The sequence below is a fragment of the Trachinotus anak genome, unplaced genomic scaffold (assembly GCF_046630095.1).
Source record: "Trachinotus anak isolate AG129_WGS33_773 ecotype Australia unplaced genomic scaffold, CSIRO_AGI_Tana_v1 ptg000010l, whole genome shotgun sequence".
Lineage (NCBI taxonomy): Eukaryota > Metazoa > Chordata > Actinopteri > Carangiformes > Carangidae > Trachinotus > Trachinotus anak.
Window position 1 is genome coordinate 28,577,536 of NW_027273861.1, and position 14,377 is coordinate 28,591,912.

At 41.2% G+C, this 14,377-nt stretch overlaps 1 protein-coding gene and 1 long non-coding RNA gene across 6 annotated transcripts in view; both read left to right on the top strand.

The window, feature by feature from the left end:
• mast2 (microtubule associated serine/threonine kinase 2) overlaps positions 1-14,377 on the top strand; it is a 158,914-nt gene that overhangs the window by 28,780 nt on the left and 115,757 nt on the right. For 4 of the 5 annotated variants that reach the window (XM_071486596.1, XM_071486598.1, XM_071486593.1 and 1 more), the window contains exons 2-3: positions 5,033-5,183; positions 6,399-6,589. In XM_071486596.1, the coding sequence (XP_071342697.1) occupies positions 5,033-5,183; positions 6,399-6,589 (342 nt within the window). The remainder of the gene's footprint in view (positions 1-5,032; positions 5,184-6,398; positions 6,590-14,377) is intronic. The other variant, XM_071486594.1, reaches the window with a different exon arrangement.
• LOC139626300 (uncharacterized) lies at positions 9,458-13,243 on the top strand. Its single transcript, XR_011692194.1, has 2 exons — positions 9,458-12,875; positions 13,094-13,243. It is a non-coding gene; the product is annotated as an uncharacterized lncRNA (long non-coding RNA).

The following is a 14,377-nucleotide window of genomic DNA, read 5'->3' on the forward strand; positions in this document are numbered from 1 at the left end:
TTAATCCCACTAATGCTGATCGTTTTTGGTATTTGCAGATTAGAAAAATACAGAGATGTATATTAAATGTTTGAAATGTTTCCTGTCTCCACACATGAATATGTTGTAAGCAGCAGCTCAACAGCTGAGAATGAAGAGAAAAATGCAAAAAACAAAAAAACAAAACCAAAAAAAAAACAAAAACACAAAACTGCTGAATATTGAAAACTCTGGTGTGTTCAGATGCTGAGGCAACACTCGTACTTCTGTTAGCGGTCAGCCTACACACCCACACACAGCAGCTTTGTGAGAAACTGTTTCCTCACTCGACCAGCGAACAAAAACAAAGTTAACTCCAACAACAAACCTCATTCCACAGTTTCCTTTCACTTTGCGGTGTGATACCTTCGTGCCCATCTCCCTGTGTTTGCATCCTCTGCACCAAAATTCACTTGCAAGCCAATGAGGCTGATTTTGCAGCAAATCTTGAAATCTTGAGCCGTCAGCTCATTGAATCAACAGTCACCACAATCTGGAGCCAGCAGAGTTTTTCAATCACGTTTTGGATCGTCAGGCCTCTTTTTGCTGCCAGGAAAACAATATATAAGATTGATTGGCTCTTTTCTTGCTGTGTGGGCCTGAGCTGCAGTGAAATTATGAGACCGGGTCGAGCTGCTCTGCTGACGAGCAGGTCTGTCTCTCTGCTGCCCGTCTGTCTGCACAGTTACCGGCAGAATTCGGCTTATTTCTGCACTGAGATCTGTGTCCTATTGATTTCGTTATCTCTGTATTCTTTGTGTGTTTTTGTGAGAGAGAACCTCGGCATCGAGCTGGGAGCTCCGGTTCAGCTCCATGTGGTGACAGATGTGATAGATTGTAGATGTGCATGTTACATTGAAGTGTGGTGCAGCTCTCCACGGGACGTGACAAAAGATGAATGTCCACCCAAATGTAATGCAGCGTGCAGCGGGAAGCTGCGGACGGGGGTGGGGGTCGGGGGGTGGTAGAGAGGAAAGGAGAAGGAGATTATGAAAACCTGGTTTTACTTCCCTCTGAGTCTTAGTGAAGAGTTGACATCCAATACATGTTTACATGACTTTGTATCATTAATCATGTGTTACTTCAGTGTGAAATCACGTCCCTGTTTCTTCACAAATTACAACACATCTTCATTAGTTGTTCAACTGAAAATTTGCAGCTATTTTAATAATTGATTAATTCTTTACGTCATTCCTCCAGAAAAAAATCCGAAAATATGATGGTTTTAGGCCCTTTAAATATTTACAAAGATTTGCTGTTTTTGCTCATCTTTCATGAAAATAATTTTGATATTTTGGAGTTGTAGTCTGTTGTTTGAATTAGACAATAAATTGATGACATTACCTTGAGCCCTAGGAAACTGTTTCACCATTTCCTGATGTTTTACAGAGAAAATAATCTGCAGGTTGATTGATAATGACAGTAATACAGTAGTTAGTTGCAGCTCTAATCCTGGACTGCAAAGTAAAGCTTGACTAACAGTAACTTGGGTCGATTCACAGCTGATGTTCTGAGGCTGCTGAGGTGACACAAGCTGTAAGTCATTTTATTGCTGAAGTTTAGCTTCACTGTATTGTTGTGTGTTAAACAGTGTCAGTGTTTCAGTGAGGCTGCTGTATCTGACTGCAGCTTTACAATAAACAAAGAATAAGAGGAGGATCAGGTGTTACACAGCCCAGTCCCGTCCTCTGTTCCCCTTCAAACAGCCACTGTGTCAGTGCTGTGGAGTTGGTGTCGTAGACTTTGATGTCAGACAGACAGGTGTGTTTGAAGGAAATAACCTACTGCAGTAATGATTGAACATACACATCTCTGTAGTCTGGGTTAATGAACTTGTGTATCTATCTACCTATTGTTGAACCAGAGAGAAGATGTTTGCATGTGAATATGTGTGTGAATAATGTCTCAGAGATAATGGAAATGCGTTTACTTGTCGATGTCACTTGTCTGCTTTTATGCTTCGAATTGTGCAGTCTGTGTTGATAGCAGCCGTCCTGTAAAGCTGACTCGTTGACTGTGTGTGTCTGCAGTGACAGCTGTGACAAATCACAGCCCAGTGCACACACACACACACACACACACACACACACACACACACACACACACAGTCCTCTTAGCTCTTCCATGTTAGTACATTTCATTTTCAGCCTGTACAAGTCACTCAGGTCAGCAGATTGTTAGTAATCACACTCTCCCTCAGCAGATTATTGTCTGTCTGCCACCTGCTGGTTAAACATGGAGCTGCAGCAGGAGAACAGGCTGTGGAAAAAAAATAATTCAAATGTATTCAGCCTGCTGCAGCACTCAACATGTAATAACACAGAGTGTATTTCCCCCGGAGACATCACATCATTAGCTGCACAGCCTCGGTTGTAGCAGGTCAGACAGCAAAAATACAATAATTCACGACAGTCAGACTTAATATGACAGGAAAGGAATTTTTCCTACGCTCTGGTCACATGTTTAAATGAGCAAAGGTAAAAACAAGGTGGTTTTATCTTTGTAATTATATTTTTGGATAAAGCCTGACACCTGACTGCAGCTCATCATCTGAACAATCTATGAATTTGATCACTTTTTCTTAAACTGATCAAAACGCCAGAAAAAACAAAAGTGTCCAAAGGTATCTTAAAAACTAATAAAAGTTTTTGCTCACACATAGAATAATATGTCTATAATGTCTGAGTGGAACATAGTTAGAGACTTAGATTATTTTATACGTGATTTGCCACATATGCAACCTATAACTGAGCTCGTCCTGTAGTTGCTTTACTGTAGAAGCCATATGAGTTTGTCTAATGTGGAAGGCTTTGAATGTGAAGCGTTAGTAGCTTCATTTAAAGGTCCCATATTTTATAAAGGTAGATGTCCATGTGTTTGTGATTATAAAGCAGGTCTAGGTTCTATATTAATACTGTGAAAGTATCAAAGCCTCAGTCCACAGAGAAATGCACACAGCCTGTATTCAGAAACTGAGCCTTAAAACCAGCCGTCAGGACTTCTGAACTTTGTGATGTCACAACAAAGCAGTCATTGCTCTCGGTCACGCCCCAAGCCCCGCCCACCTGAACCCACCATCCAACCTTGCAGGATTTGGTTTCTCTGAGTGTTTCCCTGAAATCTGCTATATTTTTATTGGATCATTCAGAAAACAGTGTCACTGAGCAATGATGATGATGATTTTATATATAAACTGTTTCTTTACTCATTCTCCCAAAAATTCTTTGATACTACAATATAGAAAAAATACAGTGATAGTTTTTTTTACCCATATCACCCTCCTCTGTCCTCACTGAATACTGGTCAGCTGCAGTGTGAAAGTGTCTCCTCACTCATGAAGCATGAGGCTGTGACCGTAGATGAGTAGCTGCTCTGACATGAAATGAGGCAACAAGTGCCCACTGGTTTCATATGTTAATGTGATGCTCGAGCGTTCACTGAATGCCTGTTGCGGCTCATTTCCTCCAGCCTGAGTTAATGGCTGCAGGTTGCACATGATTACGCTGCCTGTGCATGTTAATGGGTGTTTATCACTGTGTTTCGAGAGGAGCAGTTGGTTCTGGTTTTACTGGCGGAAGCTTTCACTAAGGCTCCTTCATACATGCAGCCATCTGGGAGCTGAGTGTGTGTGTGTGTGTGTGTGTTAGCGTGGGCTGTCCAGATGTTTCTGGAAAAGTCTCGTCAGGTTGGTCCACCAGCTACAGAGGAGAGGAGGATATGAGCCCAGGCAGGCCTTGTTTCCATGGCAATGGCAGTTGTTTCCAAAATCGTTTGAACAAGAATCCCACACCCAGACCTTCGGTGTGTGTGTGTGTGTGTGTGTGTGTGTGTGTGTGTGTGTGTGTGTGTGTGTGTGTGTGTGTGTGTGTGTGTGTGTGTGTGTGTGTGTATTGGCTGTACTGTATTTTCTGTATTTTCTCTGGAGTGTCTCTTTGGAAAGCTCGGGGATATCGAGGAAGTCCAAAGGAACATAGCCTTTATCACTCTGAATTATAGATCAGCCTCTCCACTTGTTCTGCAGCTGCTCGGTGAGTCTGGAAGAGAGAGAGACTGTCAAGGCTGAAAGTGCTGGCTAATGACAGAGAGAGCTGGCATCGCCCCACCGAGAGCCTCTTTACACTGCTGACTGCTGGAGTTGTGTTCTGTGAAAAACAGGTGTGTGTCTGTGTGTGTTGTGGTTAGTGTTGTGTTTTATGACTTTGTTTTGGCTCTCCGCCCTCTCTCACAGTCTGACTGCAGTTCTTGGAATTTGTTAATTTAAAGTGAACTTGAAATTAATCACAGTTAGTTTTGCCATGCACACGGTGAATGTCTGCTGTGTCAGACAAGATACTGGACAATGCCAAGTGTGATAATTATTTTTTTGATTTATCTTTTGGCCTAGAAAATGACCAGGAGAAATACCTGTCTCCTGTCTCCAAGATGAGTGTCTTGAAAATGCTTGTTTTGTTGAACCAGCAGTCTAAAAACAAAAGATAGTTTCAGTTTACAATGAACAGAAAGAAACAGCAGATCTCCACAACATCCTTGTTTTAGAATTGATGAGATGTCTGAGCCTGAGTCATGTCACATCACTTTGAATCAAATTCTTCTCATGCTGCTTAATTTCACTGTTTCACTTCTGACTTTCATGAAGCATTTGATTTAACTACTTTCTATGATCTGACAGAAAAGCTTTGATGTTGAAGGAGAGCAGCAGGTCCAGAGAGCAGCACCAACAAATAGTTCCGGAGTCAATTGGCTGATTCAAAAACATTGTTTCTTAACAAATCCCCAGGTTTTATATATTATTATCATTATTCAACACTCCTGTTAATGGTGTTCAGGATCTTCAGACTTGGTGCAGCATGAAATCATGGGTAAAGAGACTCTTATCAGGTCACCTGCACTTGGGTTTTTTCCTTTGGCAGCTGTCGGTTTGGATGTCTGAGCTTGACGACATGTCGTTCATGGATGATGTGGAATAATGATGTGAAGTCCAATTAATCTTCTTGTTCTTTCCTCTCTCCTCCAGAAGGAGTTTGCGGCTCCCCCTCCTCTCCTCTTCAGGAAGCTGAGTAATCCCGACCTGTCGCCCGCAGCAACCGCTGCTACAAAATCCAAACTGCACCGACAGCTCAGCCAGGATGAGAGCCGGGCGCGACGCAGCAGCATGGCCATGACTGGTAACACACATACATCCTCACACACGTACACGCAGGACGGGGAAAATAAAAAATAAGCAGTTATCACCTCATTCTAATACTCCAGTTTTTGCCATAGATGTCAGCTTTTAACTGCAATCAGACTAAGATCAACAAAACAACTGAACAAGTATACGCTGTGGTCAGAGATGAGCCCTAATGCTGGGGGAAAAAAAGAAATAAAAAATAATAAGAAGAGTTTCTCAACTATCTTAATGTTCTCAAAGATAATTTCATTTTAAAAACATTATTATTATTATTTGTAATTACATCTTCACATCAAAATCATAGTGTTTTGCAAATGATTTGTTTGCCCACTTGCAAAACCTTCGTGGCCCACCAGTGGCTCCAGTGGTTGTTTATTTTGACAGAGTATTGAAATACTTCTTCCTGTAACATTACGATTTTGATGTCATAATATTTCAGCCTTTTGTGTAACATTGTGTCATTATAATTTTTTCTAATGAAATTATGATTTTAGTCTCATATTAATATGATTTTGTTTTTTTTAATGTACAATTACAACTTTATTCTGATAACAACAGCTTTTATGACTTTAAAACATTTTCTCCCTCAGACCCTAATACATGTTTAGTTTTAGAATTTGTGGTCTCTGTATCTTGTCTTTCTTTACTCAACTCAAACACAGTGAGTTGTGTTTGGATGAAGCTGCATCAGGGAGGCAGGTCAACTGCTTTGACCCTTTAATTGTGTTAAGCTTTATTCACTGGTGTTACCCGAGTTCATCCTGTGATTCAGAGGAACTCTCCGTGCTCTTAATCCTGTGCCGATCTGCCCCGTCCGTAATCTGTAAAGTGAAAATTCCACCTCAGATTAACTGCCATATTTCACCAAACAGACGTCATGTGATCATATTAATCTCAGTGAAACAGCAGCTCAGAAACGTGGGGTTGGATGTATTTTCTTTTTCATTGTTGGTTAGTTCTCTATGTTTCTTTTGTGTGTTGGCTTCAGGAGTATGACAGCTGATTAATGTGGGCTGTTGTTGAGTTTCAGTGTTCAGGGTGGAGACCTGTTATGCTTGAATCAGACGTGGTTATGATTGACTAAAGGTTAGTGAGACTCAGGTGATTCTAGTCCAGTGTGAACAGAACCGAGCGCTGTGTGTCCAGGTGTAACGGAGCAGCAGGCTGGTTGGGTTTGAGCTGAGTCATATTCTCCTGCCTCCCTCCACAGGTAAGCAGCTGCTGCCTCTGTCCAGCAGTCTGCATGCCGGGGTGAGTCAGCTGGCCTGGCAGGGGCCCTCTGGAGGCTTCGGAGGGCCCGGGGCCATTGGGGGAGCATCTACAGGAGGAGGAGAGGTCAACAACCTGGTCCGTATGAGGAGCCAGACCCTGGGACAGTCTGCTCCATCCCTCACCGGACTGGTCAGTACACAAACCCAACACACATACACAGACACACACACAGACCGAAAACTCCTTATAATCTTAATAAATCACTTCCTCTCTGATTCAGGATTGAAGATTTGATTTTCTTAAATTAAGAATATTAGGGTGAACTAGCTGTATTTGTCCATCCTGCACAAGATCACAGTTTTCCATGAATTCGTCAGCAGAAAAATGTGAATTATCACTTTTAATGGACTAAAACAGACAGTTCTGACTCTTCTGGGTCATCACCAGGTAAATGTCTAACTTAACAAGAATGAGCTTTACATCCATCACCTCTCGACTCCGTCTGTCGAGAGGTGACAATCATCAGGATTAAATCTGCCTCTGATGTTGTGAAAACCCGCAGACTCACTGTGAATCTGTCCTGCTCCACATGGATCCTGTCTGTCAGACCGAACCTCTGCTGAATGCAGGGGGGAGGGGGGAGACTGAGGATGACTCAGGCTTTTACTGCCACACACACACACACACACACACACACACACACACACACACACACACACACACAAAAACACACATGCACACAAAAACACACACGCACACAGCAGCAGCACTCAACATCCACAGAAACACTTTTGAAGCAGAAATGACTCTATGGTGTGTGTAGTGTATCGTTGGTATGTGTGTATTTAATTAAGTGTATAATGGGTCAGAATGCAGCGCAGTGCAGTGCTGACCCCACTCGACTGTACTGTAGATGAATGCTGCTGCAGTGCGTGTGTGTGCATGTCTGTGTGTTTGTGTGTGTGCTGTCCTCTGCCTCCTGCTGGTCGTAGAGAGAATTACAGAGGGAATTTACATTCAGTCACTAAAGAACATTCTGGCAGATTCCTTTTTTATTACTCAGTTTGGAGTTTGGAGGTTATTTTTTCTTTCTTTCCCTCTGAAGCAGTTTCTCTACGTTTTTATCTGACGGCTGCAGTTTACCACGTTTTCATCATCATTTAATTCGGTCCATTACCCCTCGCTTAATTAATTATTTTTGACTTATGTCAGAGATCTATGAGCTCTTCAAAGCAGACCACAATCGAGAGGCTTTTGCTCTTAAATGATGAATGAAATTTTTAAATATTACTGCACTCTTTTTTGTTTTCATGTTCTTTTGTTTAATTTCTACTGGACCCACAAATTTCAGGTTTAATCAATGTAATTGTGCTGAGTTGTGTTTCTAAGTAATTGAAAAACGTCAGTATAAAGAGGGATCCAAAAGTCCCATTCACTTGAATAGGAAATCACTGCTAATTACTCCTAACCTGCAAATAAAGGGAGCGAAACCAAGCACAATCAGTCACCTTGTGTTATAAAGGTTAAGAGGTAAAAAGACAGAATAAAACCTGGTCATTCAGAGGAAATGAAACCACATTAGAGCCCAGTTGGATCTCACCTGCTGAGGCCGCATCAGGTTCAGGATGAGATTTAAAGAATAATCTGGATTACCTGATACGAGCAGTGACACCTGTTAAACGTGATCCACAGCTGAGAGCTGCCAGCAGATGGCAGCTGTGCTTCATGTGAAGAGCATCACCAACTGCTTTGTGTCACCTCTGCTGTGAGCGGTGAATGTAGGATATGGAGAACCTGTCGTCATCCATCTCACTGTTCAATCATGTGCTGAACTTTTCACGTTACTCTATAAAACACAGAGATGAGCTGCATGTTCAGCAGCTCCACCTTCACTCGGCGCACACAGGCCATAAATACTGGGCCTGGGATAAATGTATATCCTTTTCTATATTTCTCTGGTCGGACTGGATGGAGGAGCACCGTCTGTGGTGGTTGTTATTAATATAAAATGAATTGTGTGTAGTTTATTTTGGCTCGTTTGAACAACTTCATAATGAGCTTTCTCTTCCCTCTCAGAGGGATGGCTCGATGCAGCCAGCAGGAAACTGCAGTCTGGATTTCAGATGGAAAATCTGATGTGCAGAGTTATTCTAGCTGAGAAAATAATCGCAGGTTATTATGTTTCTCAAGGGCAAGTTTATTAATGTTTTCCTTTTCCTTGGCAGCCTCTCCTCCTCACTCCTGTTCACTGTTACTGTCTCTCTGACCCTGTTTCAGTTGCTCTGGTTCTGCTTCCCAGTAAACAGCAGAGCCTGCTCAGCGTATTCCTCAGGGTCACGGCTGTCAGAGTTTTTATATTACAGGGCTTAAAGCTCCATCTCATGGTTTGAATTGACTTACATTAGGATTTAGGAAGAACACCTGAGCCCCTCTGACTCACTTGTCATGTTTTTCACCTCTGTCTCCTCTGCTTCTCTTCTCAGCCTTTGTGTCATATTTTATGAAATACAAGATTGTATTTTTGAGAGGGGGATTCCTATAGATTTTTGCATTTATAAACTTACTTGTACTTTATTTCTCATGCTGCTTACAAAGACATTCACAGTTTGACTTTGTTGTTTGTGGCTGTTGTGATGTGTTTTCCTGATGTTGACTAGGAATCCTGTGTGTTGTTGACAGAATCAGAATCAGAATCAGAATCAGAATCAGAATCAGTTTTATTGCCAAGTATGTTTTCACATACAAGGAATTTTTTCTGGTGATTGGTGCAATTGATCAGCAACAGTGGGGCTCTCTAGCCTTGTTGATGAGGCTAATAGCAGATGGGAAGAAGCTATTTTTGTGGTGAGAGGTTTTGGTCCTGAAGGACCGCAGCCTCCTGCCAGAGGGGAGTGTCTCAAAGAGTTTGTGTCCAGGGTGGGAGGAGTCAGCTACAATCTTCCCTGCACGCCTCAGAGTCCTTGAGGTGTACAGGTCCTGGAGGGACGGAAGATTGCAGCCAATCACCTTCTCAGCAGAGTGGATGATACGCTGCAGTCTGTTATTGTCCTTCAGTGACAGTAATATTACATATTGATAATATTAGATGACAGAGAGGGAGATCATTGTAAATAAATAAGTTATGGCAGAGTTGCAGCTCATGACATCTTCCTCAGATTTTAGATAATATATCAGAGATTAGGTAAAATCAGCTGTTAATAACTGTGAGGGCAACCTTTACATTTACCTTTATAACAACCATCATCATCATCATCATCACAGTCAACAGATCTTAATTCAGGCCTTTATTTACATGCGTAGCCTAAGTTCTGTGTGTTTATGTATCTGAGCAACAGCCAGTTTCCTCACATGTTGCTGAACAGTAAATGTTCATATACGACTTGGCTGCAGTCGACATGACATCACTTAAAAACCTTGTGATGCTGCTGTGGTAGGAGGATTAGTGTGCCACAGTTTATTTGTCCCCTTGGTGTTGGAATTAAAAAGAGCACCAGGACCACCCATGATGTTAATGGATGGCGAACGTCCTCCCTCGGGGTGTGTATGTGTGTGTTGTTAACACCCGCATTGTTGATGTGTCCCTGCATGTGTGTTATTAAGTGAAATGAATGGATCTCATGGAGCGTGTGTGTGCTGGGGAAAACATTTGCGGACGTCCAGATGGTGTTTACCTCTTGACTAATGGACGAGGGTCTGCTCGCGCCTACTCTCCCTCTCTCTGACACACTTGTGTTAAAGTGCATGTATGTGTGTTTTCTGAAGGTAACGGCCAAGCATTGCCTGGTAACCCCTGCAAGTGCCAGGTGGTGTGTGTGTGTCTGTGTGTGCTTTTGTGTTTGCTGTAAAATTGCCCCTAAGTGCTCTGCACCTGGACAGTGTATGGACACACAGAGTGAAAGAACATGATTTATTTTTTTATCTTGAGTCTCTTTGAAACTCACGTCTTTCACTGAGCAGCTTCATTCAGTGAAGGGGTGAAACTTTACAACAACACACAATCAGATTAGCATATTATTAGCATTTGTTTTGGAGGGAAAAAGAAATGAAAGACTGTGTTGAAGGGGGAATACAGGGCTGAACATGAAAGTGGAGAGCTGCTGTATTGTTGCTGCCTGTTTTTTTGGCACATCGTCATTAAACACTGAGGCAGATGCATGAGAGTTTAACACAACCACATTCAGGTAAATAAACCGAGCTCTCAGCTTGGTGTTCATCACTGATGTTGACCCTGTGCCATCCGCTGGCAGACAGTAAACAGGAGTTTTGTCTCTGACAGAGCAGCAGTGGCTTCACACACTGTTCTCACTTTAAATAAATAGTTCCTCAGGTTCTTCATTTTCTTTTCAAGAGAAGATCAGTATTAATCATGAAGTCTGATCACTGTCTGGACTTTTATCTCATAGGCAGTAATACGTTGTTTTAGTTTAGTTTAGTTTGGTTTAGTTTTTTTTATTGAACAGGGATGATGCAGTTCAACAATAGTTCCAATAAAAATCCTGAAACTGATGAGAGGAGAGAGTTTGTCCCTAGTTGGACTTTTACATCTACAGTCTAATTAAAATAGTAAGTTTCATTATCATAAAACCACAACACACTGCAGATATAAAATAAATAAAATACTATATTTAATATACTTTGACCGTGATGTATAATCTAAGAAAAGCAAAAACAAGACAAACAAACAGACAAAACAGTTGATAATATCAAACAATGAGCTAAAAATATACAGATGTAGAGTCTGAACAGAGACAACAGAGAAATAGTCAAACAAAAACAATTAACAGACAATTTTAACATGTTTTTATTGTTTTATTTGTTCTACTCCTTTTTACTCATTTCCATTTTGCATAAATATTACATCATCTATATGACAACATACTTTAAGCAGGACATGTAATGATTTATTTGCTTTTGTTTGAGACTGTGTCATTTATTTATTTATTTTACATCTTTTTCCACTTTATTCCTCCGTGTTGTTAATGTTGTATCTTGTCGGACCTGTCGGCTGCTTTCATCATGACAAAAACTGTCATCTGTCAGACTCTCATCAGTGCAGAGAGGTAAATGAAACCTGGAGTAAACAGATCTGCGCTCAGACATCCAGCAGTGCACATGTCAGGCCTCCCCCTCGGTGACCTCATCCTCCGTGCTGGTGTGATGGAACTGCTGGGGAGCAGGCTGAGGCAGCTGCCGCTTAAATATACATGAGAACATGATGAATAATTCCTGCACTCTCACCCAGTCTCCTCCACTTCTGGCCGAGGCGGACGGTTTAACAAAGTCACCCTTGATATCAGAACATTTTTATACCCGAGATTTTTTAAAATCAGAACTGATGAGAAACCAAGTTGGACCAAGTTGGTTCTGGTCCAGGTGTGTTTGTTGTCGACAGTTGGGATATAAAATGAAATTATGTGTGATAAGTGATCTCAGTTGTTCCCAGATGATTTCAAATTAGGCCAGTCATCTTAACAAGTGTGTTCGGGAGAATATAAAACTGTAGAGGAAACCAGGAAGGAAACAGAAGGACACCGAAGGCACACAACCAGTTACCCCCTGCTGTGTGTGGAGTTTACACTCCGTGTTGTACAGGTCGCTTCATCTAAAGTCAGACTTTTATTACACTCTTTCTTTGCTTAGGGTAGTTGGGGTTAGTTGTGGGAGATCTTTTTTAGTTTTGGTCTTTGTAACAATTAGTGTAGTAGTCACAGGATTCTCAGGAGATTGTGTAGCACTAGACTCTAAATGTTGTCGTCCTGTCATTGAGTTTGTTTCTCTGTAGAATTAGAAAAAAGAGACTGAATCTGGGATGAATGAGAAGAAGCAACATGTACAGTAATTTTCTTTAGTAATTTTCTACCAACAAAGACATACAAGAGCAATGATGCTAATCCTATAAAAATCCTGAACAAGTGTTGTTATTGTTTCATTTGACACCACTGCCAAACTTTTTGTTTCTTTTCTGGTTTTGTTAATGAAAATCAATTCATTTAGAAACATGAGAGAGAATGCAAAAGCCATCTGCAAAATATCGAGTTACTGACACTCGATTAGTGATCTGGTTGTTTTTTTTGTGGAAACTTGAGAAGGCCATGTAAAAGTTATGGAAGAGCTTAATAGAAACAAAAACATGATAGTGTTTTCATGTGCTTGCAGATGCTTTCTTGTGGTGTTATGCACACAACAGCTGCTGTTTTCTATTGTTAAGATGCAGATCATCTTAAGACAAAGCTGTAGCACTAACACAGCGCTGCTGTAGTGTTAACTCTGGAATGAAACCAGTAAACAATGTACAGGTTTCAGTCTGACTGCAAGATGGCTGCAAGATTTCTCCTGGTGAAAAGCACAGCAGCAGCAGCAGGACTGTAAAGTGCTCTGAGGGTAGAAACTGTGCTGATGACTCATGTTGAAGGTTGGACTCTCTCAGAGGAGATGGTGAACAGAAAGAGCACGAGGTGTGTGTGCATGTGTGCATGTGTGTCTGTTTTGCTCAGTTTCTGTCCTCCTTGTTTATCGACATGATGTCTGTCCTGCTTATTTTCACATTTACCACACACACACACACACACACACACACACACACACACACACACACACACACACACACACACACACACATCTTGCTGTAGGCTGTCAGTTGTCCTTGTCATCAGCATGATTCATTGCTAAAGGAGGAAACTGTTCTGTTCTGAGTTTACCTGCTGAGAGACAACAGGACACACATGTTCATCCCCCTTCACCACGCACACGCGCACACACACACACACACACACACACACACACACACACACACACACACACACACACACACACACATATAAATATATAAATGCACACACATATTGGACACATTCACACACTCATTTACTTGACATTTAACAAAATAGCACCTGCTGTTTATTCTTTAAATGTTTTTCAGTTCCACTGTTGATCTGAAATCTGAATTTCAGAACCGAAGCCAAAATGAAACCTTAACTGATACCTTATATTAAGAAACATAACTTTTTAGAAAATGTTTTTTTAACAATTTTTAAATTTTTTTTAATTTAAAGGACCAGTGTGTGGGATTTAGTGACATCTAGTGGTGACGTTGAAGATTACGACCCACTAAATACCCCTCCCTTAGCAAGTGTGTATGAGAACCTATGGTGGCCTTTCAGGTAAAAAAAGGTGAAAGGCTTTCTTTAGAGCCAGTGTTGGTTTGTCTCTTCTAGGCTACTGTAGAAACATATAGTTGTAGTCAGACTATGAAGTTTGGGGGATGTTCACTAAATAACTGAAACTGACCATGAAACTGAAAAGAAAAACATTTAAACCAGGTTCTGAAGGTGAAGCCTGAGCTCAAATAGCCCCTTTAAAAACCACGAGATCTCATGGATCATCGAGAGTAACGGGGCCTTTTTTGGGTTATTTGTGGGAACCAACCGTTTAAATTGGTAAAACAAATTTTGTAGACATTATTTTAAAATAGCTTTTTCCTCGTGAATATGTATGAACCACTGATCAAGACATTTGTAATGAAATCTGTTCATTTCAGACAGAGCCAGATGGTTCAGATCATCCCTCATCTTGTATCTTCTCTAGTGCAGCGTGGAGACATGTCTGGTATATGAACATAGCTAAGCTTCCTGTGTCCTTCATGCTCAGATTAAGCTAGAGAGTATGTGTGTCCAATCCACTTTTCCCATATGGATGAGACATTCCATGCATTCCCCTTTATTCTATAATCTCCTTAGTTTTGGGACAAGGCTTCAAAAGATTTTTCCTGACATTAATACTTAAAACGAGCTGATATAGGCATGTGTTGCAGCTCTCTTTTATAGTCATTTTTGCCACGCTTTATTTCTGTATATCAATTTCTTTTTTATCTCTGAATTGTTGCTGCCATTTTCTTCCTTCCCATTCTGGCTCTGTCATCTTACTCACTGTCTTCACTTCACTCTCTCTCCTTCCTTTCTCTCTGCTTTCATCTCTTGA